This window comes from Zingiber officinale, chromosome 5B (assembly GCF_018446385.1).
Source record: "Zingiber officinale cultivar Zhangliang chromosome 5B, Zo_v1.1, whole genome shotgun sequence".
Lineage (NCBI taxonomy): Eukaryota > Viridiplantae > Streptophyta > Magnoliopsida > Zingiberales > Zingiberaceae > Zingiber > Zingiber officinale.
In genome coordinates, this window is record NC_055995.1 from 71,419,456 (window position 1) to 71,435,415 (window position 15,960).

At 37.0% G+C, this 15,960-nt stretch overlaps 1 protein-coding gene across 1 annotated transcript; it reads left to right on the forward strand.

Annotated features, from left to right (window-relative positions):
- The first annotated feature begins 8,543 nt into the window (after positions 1–8,543).
- Positions 8,544–14,007, forward strand: LOC121984512 (plasma membrane ATPase-like). Its single transcript, XM_042537465.1, has 16 exons — positions 8,544–8,727; positions 9,653–9,772; positions 9,846–10,082; positions 10,169–10,930; positions 11,016–11,138; positions 11,251–11,355; positions 11,430–11,574; positions 11,661–11,825; positions 11,911–12,149; positions 12,239–12,271; positions 12,353–12,434; positions 12,521–12,681; positions 12,812–12,985; positions 13,120–13,302; positions 13,388–13,569; positions 13,674–14,007. Exons 1-16 carry the CDS (start codon positions 8,671–8,673, stop codon positions 13,768–13,770), a joined length of 2,865 nt encoding a protein of 954 aa, XP_042393399.1. The 5' UTR covers positions 8,544–8,670; the 3' UTR covers positions 13,771–14,007.
- The last annotated feature ends 1,953 nt before the right edge of the window (positions 14,008–15,960 follow it).

Sequence of the window (15,960 nt, forward strand, 5' to 3'; positions counted from 1 at the left end):
TGTGAAGAAATAGAAGTAGTGTCAGGCCTGACAAGATCTCCACAATCCACCTCTTCACTGACGTTTTGTTTTTGTAACTGATTAATGGATGATGCAATCTGATCTAATTGACTCTGAATGTTCTGTATTCTTGTAAATTGTTGCTCTTGATGCTCTCTCATTTGTTGAATAACTTCATTGCATTTCCACATTGATTCTTCAATTTGTTCTTGTGCATCCTCATACCTATTCCGTTGCTCCATATGTAGGTAGGACTGATATCCAAGCTGATAAAACTGAGTCTGAGGCTGAAAATAATAATTCTCCATCCCATCTCCAAAATACTGATGATATGGATCCATGGTCACATGAATTTCCTGTTCTTACACTGAAACACTAGCAAATAAAATCATAAGACTCAGGAACAAATAAAATCAACACATGAATATATAATCATGAAAGCAATCAAAACAACAATCCTAAAATTACTAAACATTGCATATTACAATTTCCCCGGCAACGGCGCCAAAATTTGATAAGAGTAGAATCTTGTCACATCCGCTTATCAAATTATATAAATCTATATTTCACTGAACCCCTTAATTTCACAATAACGTTGTAGTAACGAGCCCAGGATCGATCCCGAGGAACCAACAGTAGAATGTAATTTAGGATTGTCTTTTTTTATTCCTATTTTTGGGGTTTTAACATATAAATGGGGATTTTAAAGCTTGAATTTAAATCTACAAAGGAAAACACAGCAGTAAAGAAATTAATCTAATGCACAAATAAAACCTACCTATGTGCCAATAATTAAATCTTAACGCATTGTCACTCCTACATTGAGATTAAATTATTGACACACTTAAACTAAGGAATGAAATACAAGATGCAAATAAATCTGATCTACAACACCAATTAAAACTCTAGCTTGAATTTAAACTCTAAACACTTAACCAAGCAACAAATTAAAATTAAACTAAGCTTCAACAAGGAAAGAAATGCTAACTACTTGCATAAAAATATAACAAAACATAAAAGTAATCTGTTCTAAGTTACAAAACAATAATAAAAGTGAACTAAACCCTAACCAATCCAATCTCACAATCAATCTCACCAAACTTCACACTCAAGCCGTCACACAAGAGGCCAAAATCGAGACCACCCAATTTCGGACCTCAGTGGAGCATCTAAGCTGCAAATCAATTCGAGTAATGCTCACAAGTGCCAGCGGACCACCCCCGACACGCTGGAAACAACCCGAACCCAAGAAAATGCCGAAAATCTGGAAATCTGCCATCCTTGACCTCTGAATCTGGAATGGGAGCTACGGATTGCGAATTGTGGTCGGATGAAGCTCAACAACGCCGGAGGACCACCGCCTAGCGTTTCTGATGGGAATCGGAGCTCAGATTTGGAAGAACACCTCCAAATCTGAGGTGAACAGAGGTATCGAAGAAATGGAGATTGTGCCGGAGGGAACACCCAAATCGGTTCCAGAGAATCGGGATGAAGCTTCTAGGACGTCCTTCACCGAGGTTGAAGCTCGGGAGAATGATCGGAGAAGAGAAAGGGGCTGAAATCCGGAGAAAACCGCGCCGGGGCGAAGCTACTGTGCGTGGAGGAATCGACGAAGCAGAAAGAACACTGTAGCTTATGTTTTGAATCTGTTCCAGATCTGAACGGACGGCTGGGATCAATTTGGAGCTAAATCAACGGTGAAAGTTTGCCCAAAATCCGATCTGAAGGTATTGATCTTGCTCTAGGGTCTGGATCTACCCTCCCGTAGGTCGGATCGATCAGATCATCACTGGATGGCCCAGATCTGCCGATCTTCAATGAACGGCCCAGATTAATCCGGCTGGATCAATGGCTGGATGAACTCAGATCTGGATCAAAACTTCTGGATCTTCATCAATGGCTTAGATCTGCTCCCCATTAGGTTGGATCGGCCAGATCTTCAACGGATGGTTCAGATCTGTCCTATTCTTGATAAACGGCCCAAATCGACCCAAAGCTTGATCTTGTCTTTTGAACTCCGATTCGAGCCCAATTCCGGTCCAAATAGATCCAAATCTAAGATCCTTTGATGCCTACAAAATAAGAATCAAATATTAGCATCAAATAACACCAAAAATAATATAATTTACAATTAAGTCCAAAATCTATGCAATGCACAAAAATGTAATGTAACCATGATTTAAACTATGAAACCAACATCAAAACCATGCATAAATGAATCAAAATAATGCAGTAAAATCATGGTTATCAGATACCGCTCATTACTTATGCTTCTAAATGGGTTTAGGAGCATTGCCAACGTTACAAGAACCAATAGGGTCACACACAAAAGGCAATTAGATGCATATTAGGTTCATATGATAAACCAAGAGGATTAGGTTCATGTGATGAACCAAATTGGATTAAGAATAATCCAAATTAAACTAGTTGAGTTGGACTCGATTTGATTCATGTGTTCAATGGATCTAATTTAGATTACGTTTCATTGAATCAATTTAATCAATGAATAGAGATTCATTATATTAAATTGATTTGAATCAAATGGTTAGATTTGATCAACCAAGGGAGATAAGAGATTCAAGTTTGACTTGAGTTGAGAGAAAAGATGAAGAGTCAAGTTTGACTTGACTACATGCCTTGTCATTTGTGACTTGGCATGGGATAGCCAATGATGATGTTCCATATCATCAAGGTCACATAATTAGTATTCCCAATGTGGCCGGCCATATGAATGGAATAAGATTCATTTGACATGGAATGCATTAAATGCATTCAATGTGGCCGACCATATGAATGGAATAAGATTCATTTGGCATGGAATGCATTAAATGCATTCAATATGGCCGACATATGTAGGGAATGAGTGATTGTCATTCATTTAGATCATCGAATTGAATTTTCTTCCTCTCTTGAATTCCTCTTGCTCTCCCTCTCCTCCTTCTTGGCCGAAACCTTCAAGAGTGCTAGCACACTCTAAAGGTTTTTCTCCACTCTTTTGTCCATGTGGATACTTGTAGAGGAGTGTTCATTTGACACTCTTCGAGATTCGGCAAGAACTTTGGATAAGCGGGATACGCGAAGGGCATCGTTTCAAGGGTAACTTTTTTATCATTTAGATCTAATGTAGATCTCGAGTAGAAAACATGTACAAGTTTATTTTATTAATTTCACACGGATCCGGTGGCAAGTTTTTCGGGGTTTCCGCAATGCGAAAAAGCAGTTTTTTGCGGCTCGAAATGCTTACACAGCTATGGTGTTACGGTAGGACATCAAGGTTGTCACTCAAGCACCCGTAGTTTGATCCTGAGATATGACATATTTGTAGGAATTTTCCTTCAAATGAGCCGTGGAATCAAAGGATGTTGGCTTTCTATGTTGCCCATTGTGTGCGCTTCCTGATTTACCCTAGTTACCAATGAAAATTTTCCATAGGGCCAGGTCGATCACCCCCAGGGCCAATCAATGAGGCTAACTGAGGTTTATCATTCATTTTTTGATCTCCACTTGGATCACTTATTTTTGTTCGAGCAAAAAATTCTATTTCTTTTGTCAGACGGGCCAGGCATCCAGGAGTATGTTCAATCTATGAGCCATCACCATTGAGGAGACTCTCGTGACCTCTTTAGAAGACCAAGTGAAGACGTCATAATTACGTGAGAGGCACACAATCAATTCTTGCTTTAGCCCTAGATGTAGATCACTAGCTATTTAGGTGGTTTTGTCTACTAGGTCGGGATGAATCCATACATCCTCTTTGCCTTCGACTAGGTGAGACACGTGTACTTCTTAAACGGCTTGTACTAAGGCTCCTCACAGTCATAAAATTTTACATGAGTCGATCTTGATATTGTTGAAATAACACTTTCTAGTCGCCAACTGATCTCGTTTTGCCTCCTTGATTCAATCTTCCACTGGAAATTTGAGCTTCTGGTGGAAGGTAGACACCACCGCTAGAAACACACTTAGTGTCGGTCTCTCCAATATCACATTGTATGCAGCAATTGTATTCATGATGAGGAAAGGTGTTCGCCTTGTTCTCTACGGGTTCCCTTCCTAAAGAAAGGGAAATAGTGATTTGGCCCATGGGTTGCATTTCGTGTCCGGTGAATCCGTACAAGGAGGTGTTTACTGGATGTAGTTCTTCCTCACCTAGTTGCAATTGGTTAAACACTCCTTTGAAGATTATATTAATGGAGCTATGAGTGTCCATAAATATCCTTTTCACCATGTAATTAGCTATCCGGGCCTGGATCACCAGGGCATCGTCATGATGAGTTTCAATCCCATTTAGGTGTTTGGGCCCAAAGTTGATTGTTGGGCCTTTCTCTCTTTCGCGGATGGTACTCGCTCCGTAACTTTCTAGTGTTCATCCATGAGCATTCCAGACTCAGTTGGAATCTCCGTCTGTTGGTCCCCTTGAATTATGTTCACGATTCCTTGTAGATCCATTCCACTCTCCTTCTCCTTTCCTTTTTCCCAATTCATCTTTCGAGTAGATCGGGATGAAGGTCAAGCTTATTTCCTTGAAGGAGATGCTTGATGGATCCGATGATAGTGAGTGGTATTTTGTTTAGATTGTTGAGGTTGGTGGTAAGGCTCTGGGGATCCTCCTTTGCAAGGTTAACTCTGAGGGGCTTTCCGGAGGTCCACTGCCCACCGTAACTCCTGGGCGTACTGTTTGCATTCTCGAGTTGAATGGATACTTGAGTTATGGAAAGCGCAATATGATTCTTCCACGGAGAATTCTCGACCGGATCTGGAGTCGGGATATGGCCACTTCCATTATCTGCACCACCTTATCATTTCTGCGGTTAGAATATTCTCAGTTCCTTAAGGGAAGTGGGTGAGCCTTCCGTTTGGTCTGGATAGAAACACTCACCGGTATCGGCGATTCTCTTTTCTTGGTAGACTGTGCTTCTTCTACCTGAATGTATTTGAGCGTCCGAGCCTGTAATCTGTCGAAATCTCTTGGAGGTTTCTTCACCAAAGATCCAAAGAAGTCACCATCTATCAGACCCTGAGAGAAGGCACTGATGTGGATCTCAGACATGATAGACGGAGTATCCATGACAATCTAATTGAATCGTAGTAGATAATCTTTCAATAACTCCTTGACCTTCTGCTTGTGGGCGAATAGATCAAGTAAAATCTTTTTATATCTCTGGCTAGCGGTGAAGTGTTGTAGAAACATGGTTTTCAACTCCTCAAAGGTTCAGATGGAGGAGGTGGGGAGTCGACTAAACCACCTCTGTGTTGGATCTGAGAGGGTTGTCAGGAAGATCCAACACTTTATGTCATTCGTGTACTATTGTAATACGGAGGCATTCTCGAACTTGCATATATGATCTTCTAAATTGGTAATCCGTTGTATTCCCCAATCTATAACGCCCGAAAATATTGAGGCAATCCATCTTGAAGGATCACAACAGGAAATGGAGGGCCCAGAGGAGCTTTCACTTTGCTTGATAGGAGGTTCCTTTTGTTCGAAGAATTTTGATGTAGGGTTTCTCCGGAGGATTCCTGAGACACTTGTCGAGCCACTGATGTGCTCCTGGCGGTGTGGATTGCTATCGAAGGCATTTCCCTTAGTAGGGTCATCCTAGGGTCTGGTACTTGTGGCGCCTCCGGCGATCCAATAGGGGTTCCGTCAAGGGCGCAATGGGTGGAATTGGTTGTTGTGATTGCCCTTGCAACACCATTTGTACCGTCACGACAATCAACTCGTTGAAATCTTGTTGCCATGGTGATGATGTTAGGTCTTAACTTCCTGGTGTCTCTAGAAGACACTAGTGTCTTCCATCTCAACTTCCTGGTTTAGGTCTTAACTCAGTGTTGCCACGGACGATGCTAATTTGATCATATCTGGGAATACAGATGGGTGGGTCACCGGTGAGTTGGCGTCGATGTTGGCTTAACCGTCAATCGTCATACTATAAGAAGATCGCGAGGAGATCTGCCAATGTCTGTGTAGGAGAGAAGACGAAGGACGAGAGGATAGAGGGACAACCAGGAAGTTCGCCTGTGTTGTCACTTTGATGCTCAAGTTAGGATTTCGGGAGAGTGAAAAAGAAGATGAACAATAGTAGGGTTTGTGAAAATGATGTGTGCATATATTTTCTCATAAGGGTTGGCTACCTTTTATAGGATCGTGACTATCTATCACGTTCTCCTTGTTCCCCTCGTTCTTCACAATCGTTGCTATGCTACGTAAAATAAATGACAATTACATCCCATTTATTTTGAAGTAAATAACTACGTTTTCTGCTTTTTCTCATGATAACGGTTGCGTTATCCAGGTCCTCAATAAATAACAGCTTGTTGCTTTAATTATTGATAAATAGGCCTGTCCCTAGTAAGACTGTTGACGTCTCTAGTCACATGACCTCCGCAGCTTACCCCTATCACAGATGAATGTTGAACTTATTGATGTGGCAAAAGGTGATTCTCTCACCCCAGCACTCCCGCCAACCTGTCCGTAGGCTAATACGGAAGAGGCAGATTATGGATGACTACCAGCTATTAGTGTAGGTGGCCAATACATGGGGGAATGTTGAATTTATTAATGACAAAAAGATGACTACGCTTACCCTAACGCCTCCGCCAACCTATCCCAGTGCCAACAACTTAATAGCAAGAATATATGTTGAAGTCATAATGTATGTCTTTTAGACGAACGTGATTGTTAGAGAACATACGATATTCTATGAACGATTGAGTTTTTTTTTTTTTTTGCTTTTCGATTGTCTTTTATCTTTTGGAGATTTCATCGAATGTTTCAACACAATCTCTATCTTCCATTAGTCTCCATCGCGGACAATTCTCGTCAAGAACATTATCTTGTGATCTTTATCGCCATCATATACCTCCTCATCACACAAGTACTTTCTTCTCCTATTTGTATATCCTTTATCTGCCCTCTTTTATGCTTAAACTTAATTTAATATGCTCAACTGACCGATTCAGTTGTCGTGCTGCTGTTGTGTTGCTACTTTTGAGTTTTGAATTCAAAAATTTAAGTTGACTCGAGTTCACCTGTGCAGGGGCCTCTATTAAACTAAGTCATTGAAGATTATTTAAGTTTGATTTAGTTTTATTTATGAACTTGAGTTTGGTTCAAATTTGACTTGAGTTTAATTGATTTAAATATTATTGAACTCTCAATTTAAACTTATTGATTGTTTAAAACGTATACATTTTAAACTTATTTGATTGATTATTAAACTTGATTATTAAATTTGATAATACAAACTTATTTATTCATTTAAAACTTTCTTTGTTTATTTAGCAAATTAATAAGAATTTTTTTGATGACCCTTATTCACGAATTTTGTTGACGAAAATTGTTCACGACATATGTTTAAGTTTATTTGTTTAATTTAAGAAGTTGTTTAAACTTATTTATTTTATTTATCTTATGTATATTATTAAACTAACATAAATAAAATTTTATAAAATTAAATATTAAATTTATTCATGAATATATGATTCATTTACCGTCCCACCTCTCTAACTTCCTTATTATTTTGAATATATATTTTAAAGAATCATAATGTATAAAATTGTTAGAAATTTAAATATATTAGTTAAAAGATGAAATTCATAATATACTATACCAAAAATTATAGCCAATTATAAATAAATAAATAAATAAATAAAAATGCATTAATTTCAATTGGCATTACTATGAAGGTAAGGAAAAAAAAGAAAATAATAATAAAAAAGGAAAATCTTTATATTTATAGTCAATTCTTATATCAAAAGTACTCAAAAGTTTATTTTTTTATTAATCACTTGCATCCTAAATTAATTTGCAATCTAACTAAGATTCATTTGGATTTGCTCAACGGATTACCGCAATTAATATTTAAAAGAGTATTTATTCTAATAAATATTTGGTTTAATTTTTAACCGGTATAAAATATTTTATTAGATATTTGACCTTTTCATGTAAAATGTCATCCCATTAGGATAAAATTCCTCTCATAATTTACGATATTATCTTTGATCTAATTAAATTGGAAAAAATTAACAAATAAATCTTTTTTAATGGACGATTGAACTAAGAATATTGAATTGACAGGCCCGTCCATTATAAATACTTTCTGATTTATTTTGATAGACGACGAAAAATTTCTATAAAATTAATCATCCCATAATTAATGTGCATAAATTAGATATCTAATGTCAACTATTAAAAAATATATATATATAAGTTGGGGGAGGAAAGTTAATAAAAATATATATAATAATGTTGAGACGAATAGGGCTGGACGCCCTTTGGTTAAAATTGAAAAAAAAATGTTCTTAATGAAATTGTAAGAAAGAAAATATTTAAATATATGAAAATACGTATGGAATGTGCAATTTAAACTAATTAATTTCCAAAAAATAGGTAAAATTTAAAATAAAAGCTGGTTTACAAAAGGAAATCTTATCACATGGAAAATTTTAATTACTTTCCAATAATTCTAAAAGATATATGATAGTGTAACACATCTTTTAGTCCACATTATAACGGTCCACAATAGGGGTGAAGAGGACTATAAAAGGCGCCGAACGGCCCGAGACGCTTCGTCTTCTTCCAAGAAGCTTTCGAGGTTTCTTCTCCTTCTCTGTTTGCGAGAGTGAGGGAGGAGGAGGGCGTTGCTCTCTGTTAGCACGCTGATCGAGATGGCTGGGAACAAGGCGATAAGCTTGGAGGAGATCAAGAATGAGAACGTTGATTTGGTGAGCGACATTTCCCTAATTACTCTCTGATTCAGCGATTGATTAGGTGTTTTAAGGTTGTCTTAGGTTTGTAAGTTTCGATTTGTGGCGGTGTCAATCGAATCGATCTGAGTGTCTTTTTTTGTTATTGATTTGCTCTCGGTTCTTGTCGTAGTTTATCTGGAATTTCTAATGCATTTACCCTAAATCATACTCTCTTTTCCTTTTTTTTTTTGTTGTAAAACTTGGTGTTTGTCCCGATTGAAATCTTTTCTCCTGTTATACAGATACTACAGGAATAATCGAAAGTTTATTGATAATTTAACTTAAATTTTTTGTCAATATTTTTGATTCTTTCGTCTTTATCTGAACTGAAATAAAAGCTGAAGAAAATTAATATTCAATTTTTATCTTTAATTGGAAAGAAGAAAAAGGAAAAGAGAAATTTAATTTTATTTCGATTGTTTTAATGTCATTTAAATCTGATGAGAACGAAGGAAAGTTTTGTTTGATAATGAATAGTAATAATAGTGATGTTATTTTCTTTCCATTTGTCCTATATCAAGTATGTAGGTGGAAGTTGAAAAAAAAATTGTATAATATTATTTTTGAAAAAAGTAAAATGGATGTTATTAGTTTCACAATTATCAAATATCAAATAGGTTCCATTTTTTTTTTTTACTAAAGCCTCTCAAATCTAAATTATAAAATACTTTTAAGATTTTAAAATATTTAAATTTAAAAAATGTAATTTTATCAATTAGATTATTTTTATTTTATTCACTTAAGAAAATTTATGTACTTAAATTTAACTTTTTTATTTCATCATATATATATATATATATATATAGCTTGATAGTTTTGCTGAGTTACATCGATACACAAGTTGACTAGTTTTAAAGATTTGTTTTGTTTGTTTGTGAATAAATTTGTCTGTGGATTGCAGGAACGAATTCCTATTGACGAGGTTTTTCAGCAACTGAAATGTACCAAGGAAGGTCTTTCTTCTGCCGAAGGAGAGAATCGACTTCAAATCTTTGGGCCAAACAAACTCGAAGAGAAAAAGGTCCGAATTTTTCCCTTCTTACTGTTGTATTTTTTTTCCAAATTGAAAAATTTACGTTTTCTTTGGTTTGCAGGAGAGTAAATTTCTCAAATTTTTGGGCTTCATGTGGAATCCCCTTTCGTGGGTGATGGAAATGGCTGCCATCATGGCCATTGTGTTGGCCAACGGCGGCGGACATCCCCCAGACTGGCAAGACTTCGTTGGCATTATCGTTCTGCTCGTGATAAACTCCACCATCAGTTTCATCGAAGAAAATAATGCCGGCAATGCTGCTGCAGCTCTTATGGCTGGTCTTGCTCCAAAAACAAAGGTAAACAAATTCATAAGATCCCGTGCGAGCTTCTTTTCATATAAAGTTTTGTTGTTTACCTTCATTGTTGATTTGATGCTTTCAAGGTGCTCCGAGACGGCCGCTGGAACGAGCAGGATGCTGCCATACTTGTTCCTGGTGATATAATCAGCATCAAACTTGGAGATATTGTCCCTGCTGATGCCCGCCTCTTAGAAGGTGATCCTTTGAAAATAGACCAGTCTGCACTGACTGGAGAGTCTCTCCCTGTCACTAAGAATCCAGGAGATGAAGTGTTCTCTGGATCGACTTGCAAGCAGGGTGAGATTGAGGCTGTTGTCATTGCCACTGGTGTGCACACATTCTTTGGGAAGGCTGCTCACTTGGTGGACAGCACGAACCAAGTTGGTCATTTCCAGAAGGTCCTCACAGCCATTGGTAACTTCTGCATTTGCTCCATTGCTATTGGAATGGCTGTGGAGATCATAGTCATGTATCCTATTCAGCACAGAAGATACAGAAATGGGATTGACAATCTCTTGGTCCTCTTGATCGGAGGCATACCAATCGCTATGCCGACTGTCTTGTCAGTGACAATGGCTATTGGATCCCATAAGCTTTCTGAGCAAGGGGCTATCACAAAAAGGATGACTGCAATAGAGGAAATGGCTGGTATGGATGTTCTCTGCAGTGATAAAACTGGGACGCTAACACTCAACAAGTTGAGTGTAGATAAGAACCTCATTGAGGTCTTTGCAAAGGGTGTTGATAAGGAGCATGTAGTCTTATTGGCAGCAAGAGCATCGAGAACTGAGAATCAGGATGCTATCGATGCTGCCATGGTTGGGATGCTTGCGGATCCAAAGGAGGTACTACTTTACGTGATGCTTTCTAATTCATATTCCTTCACTTGATTTTGCTAGGTTTGACAAGTGTTTGATATCTAAAATACAGGCTAGAGCAGGTATAAGGGAAGTACATTTTCTTCCCTTTAACCCTGTTGATAAAAGAACTGCTCTGACCTACATTGACTCAAATGGCAGCTGGCACCGTGTTAGCAAAGGTGCTCCAGAGCAGGTATTGATTGCATTTCCGATAACTTATCTTAGTGTTTCAGTGATCAGAACAAAAAAACTTGTCTACTTTTCTTTCAGTTTTATTAGAGAATTAACTTTTTCTTTCGCATCAGATGTTGAGCCTTTGCAATTGCAAAGAAGATGTCAGGCACAAAGTTCATAGTGTTATCGACAAGTATGCTGAACGTGGATTGAGATCATTAGCTGTTGCAAGACAGGTCACTTCATCCCACTAATCAAATTTGACTGCATTCAATTCTGTATTACTCAACAAATATTTTCTGAGCTGCAGGAGGTTCCACAGAAGTCCAAGGAGAGTCCAGGGTCTCCATGGCAATTTGTTGGTTTGTTGCCTCTATTTGATCCTCCTCGACATGACAGTGCAGAAACTATTCGCAGGGCCCTCCATCTCGGAGTCAATGTCAAGATGATCACTGGCACGGAAACACTTGTTTCCCTTCTTATTTATGTTGCTTTTATTTTAAATTAATTGTTGTTCTTGACATGATTTATTCATATTCAGGCGATCAACTTGCTATAGCTAAGGAGACAGGAAGAAGGCTTGGAATGGGAACCAATATGTATCCTTCCTCCTCATTGCTCGGCCAACATAAGGATGCATCAATGGCAGCACTTCCAGTGGATGAACTAATTGAAAAGGCTGATGGGTTTGCTGGTGTTTTTCCTGGTGGGTTTATGATCTTATGCAGTCAGTCAACTATTTTGGTTTTATGATCTTGCAAGTATTAATTGATCATATTGTTTTTGAACAGAACACAAATACGAAATTGTGAAGAAGTTGCAGGAACGGAAGCACATTTGTGGAATGACTGGAGATGGTGTTAATGATGCCCCTGCTCTGAAGAAAGCTGATATTGGAATTGCAGTTGCGGATGCTACAGATGCTGCTAGAGGTGCTTCGGACATTGTCCTCACTGAACCTGGGCTTAGTGTGATCATCAGTGCTGTCCTCACTAGCCGAGCTATTTTCCAGAGGATGAAGAACTACACTGTTAGTTCCTAACATTCAGCACATGCCTATCTTTTCTCTTTCTTATTGGAATAATTCTGATATAAATTTATGAATTTCTGCTGCTGCAGATTTATGCCGTTTCCATCACCATTCGTATTGTGGTAAGCATTAATTAAAATTATATTTTTTATTCTTACTTCCTTTTCTCCATTTGTAGCTTAACAAGCTTCCAATTCTTGCAGCTTGGTTTCATGCTTATTGCACTTATATGGAAATTTGACTTTTCGCCTTTCATGGTTTTAATCATTGCCATCCTAAATGATGGTAAGTTTTGACAATAAATATTTGTTGCAGTCATGTTTGTTTTTTTCTTCTGATGGCAAGTTGCTGAGCTGATTTTGCAACTACAGGTACAATCATGACAATCTCAAAGGACAGAGTAAAGCCATCCCCATTGCCCGATAGTTGGAAGCTGAAAGAGATATTTGCTACTGGCATTGTTTTTGGAAGTTATATGGCGTTAATGACTGTTATCTTCTTCTGGGCTATGAGGGAGACTGACTTCTTCTCTGTATGTATACTGAATATAGATTAACTTGCTATTATGACTCATACAATGGTAGATTCAAATCACTATGTAAAAATACATGCACTAGCTTGATCAGAGGAGAGTAACTATACTTCCTTTGATATCTTCACAGGACAAATTTGGTGTCAGGTCCTTGAGAAATAGTGAGGATGAGATGATGTCTGCTTTATACCTACAAGTCAGTATCATTAGTCAGGCTCTTATTTTTGTTACACGCTCCCGCAGCTGGTTTTTTGTTGAACGCCCTGGACTTCTGTTAGTCGGCGCCTTCCTTGTTGCTCAGCTTGTAAGTCTACTCTTTCCTTGTTTTCACTTTCAATTATGATTATGCTTCATTTTGTAGGATCCTAATTGCTATGTTCATTATGTAACAAAATCTAGATGTTTCTCTAATAATACTCTTAATTCTTCATTTGGCAGGTAGCAACTCTATTAGCTGTCTATGCTGATTGGGGGTTTGCACGGATAAAAGGCATTGGTTGGGGTTGGGCTGGTGTCATCTGGCTTTACAGCATCGTTACCTTCTTCCCGCTCGACTGGTTCAAATTCGCCATTCGCTACATTCTTACCGGAAAGGCTTGGGATAACCTGCTGCAGAACAAGGTTCTGATTTTTAATTCTTGGATGTATTTAAATTCATCAGCTAAGTTTGCACATTTCTCTTTCTAATCTGTGGTTCAATTTACAGACTGCCTTCACCACAAAGAAGGATTATGGTAAAGAAGAAAGGGAAGCTCAATGGGCAACTGCTCAGAGAACTCTTCATGGACTTCAACCCCCTGAGACTGCCAGCCTCTTCCCAGAGATGAGTAGCTACCTAGAACTCTCGGAGATTGCTGAGCAAGCTAAAAGGCGAGCAGAAATCGCAAGGTGCAGAATCATTGCCAATATATTTTTGAATGGCCAATCTTTTTCTCTAATTCAAATAAGTTGTGCTGGAGGCTTATATCTCTCGATGGTTTGGAAAATTTTAGGCTTCGCGAGCTCCATACTCTCAAGGGTCATGTGGAATCAGTGTTCAAGCTCAAAGGGCTCAACATCGACAACATACAGCAACATTACACTGTATGAGAACAGAAGAAGAGGGTGGTAGATGAAGTGAAGTGCAACTGGAATGCAATGCAAGAAGGCGGCTTTGCTAAAGGAGTTGCATGGATGACCATGCTTTGTATTAGTTTCAAGTATTGGATCTTCCATTTAAGATGCTTGTGAACCATTTTTGAAATGACCTGTCTGTCATAAACAATTCTTGGTGGTTTCTCTACTGCTCTGGTGTCCTAAACATTGCTACCATCAAAGCTATCTCCAACGTTCGTCCAATTGACATACAATCATTTTTTTTAAAAAAATTACTTTTGCATTCCTAGTTTTTCAATGGTCTCCTAGTTTTTTTAGTCATTTATGGGCAGTATATATTTTTGGTTTGATAAAAATTCTTATGTTTCATTGTTAATTTTAACTTTACTTCATCTTGACTTCTCTTGAACTCTTACATGGTACTAGTCCTCCATAGACCTATCCTTGTCTAGTCGTCCAATTTTGGATTAAATGATATTTTATTATCCTGCCCAAACAATTTTGTTATTCCTATTCTTCGTCTTGAAGTAAGCTGAAAAAATAATCTACAGTAATATTCTTCGTCGTGCATTTTTTTTCTTCTTTATATTTATGTATTTGTGATTTGTTATGTGTAAAAATATTTGAGCTAATTTTTACATAAGATTAAATTGAGTATGCTTATTTCATGTGCACTAGTCATTTATAAGTTGATTTCATGATTTATTCTTATCCTTTTATATAATTTAAGGATGAACTATGAGAAATGTTTGAGGTAGGATAACTAAATGAGTATATTTCTTTTCTTTTCTAGTCTGCCCAAAATTTTAAACAAGGCTAAACTTGTAGTTTTAGTGCTGTGTTTGCTCAAACGTACTAGTTTATGTATACGTAAATAGTAAATTTTAGTGAATGAATATGTTTAATTAACTTTTGGAGTTCACCAATGATTCTAAAACTCTTAAACTTTTTAAAAATGTCAATGTAATAATTTTATATAAAACTGTTATGTACATTATGAACATTTTGATCGTATATATCTTATACACATATTATTGATAATTAATGAAACTTTTAATAAGATACAATTTGTATACGCAATATGTGAACTACCAATGCATATATGTTACTAAAGATCCACGTAGGTAAATAAGTAAAATAAATCACAAAGTATTTTTTTTATTATATTATCAATCCAAGTTATAATTTTCTCTTATAACATTTTATATTAATTGTAATTGCAAAATTATGAGTTACAAGTTATAATTTCCATTTAGCTGATTCATATAAGCACTTAATAATCCCTTGTGCCGTTCCAAACACTTCTTCCCTAGCATAGTTTTTTTTTTAATATGTAATTTAGGTATTCAACTCTTCGAATCATAGATGACCGATTCGATCCTCCATAAGTTTTCCACTAACTACTAAAATAAATCAGAAAGTGCTAGCAAAGATCCATCCAAGCAATCAACATTCTTAAATTTGTCATCCCATTGAAAGCAAATCCCTATAGTGTATCAGAGCTGGGATTCGAACCTTAGATACCTAATTAATTACTTGAAAGATGTAACCGTTGCTTTGTAAATGGGGTATCATTCATCTAACAAAAGAATGAAAAAAAAATAGAAATTGACGAAAAGTAGACAGATTTTAGAATTTACTAAAAGGCTCACCATAGTTTGATAATTACCAAAGGATGCACAATTTATCCGGTCTTCCCATTCTACCCCTCCTGCTAACTATATGTTTCAATTCCTACTTTCAAAGTATTTGATCTACATTCAAAAGATTAAATATAAAAATTATTTCTATAGTTTGGATGCATGCAACCTCAAAATCTCTCTCACTCTATTTCTCCGGCTCGTGGAAAGTAAATCTCTCTCTCTCTTCCTCTTATCTGTCGATTTATATAACTTAATTTTTTTTTCAAAACATTTGGACTCCTTGAAATCTCAGAAACCCACAAGAATTGAAATTGAGTGTAATCTGAGCTCTCTAGGTCGATCAATGGATTTGATCGAAGCTCATTGATCAACCTAATGAGCTCAGATTATACCCATTTTAGGTCCTATGAATTTCTGAAGCTACAAGAAGTTCAAATATGACATCCATTATTATTTTCAGGCTTCACCTAGTGGTGGTTCAGAGGTTTGAAAAAAAATTCAAGTTACTTGAGCCTAGTCTCCTAGAGACCAAGAACAAGTT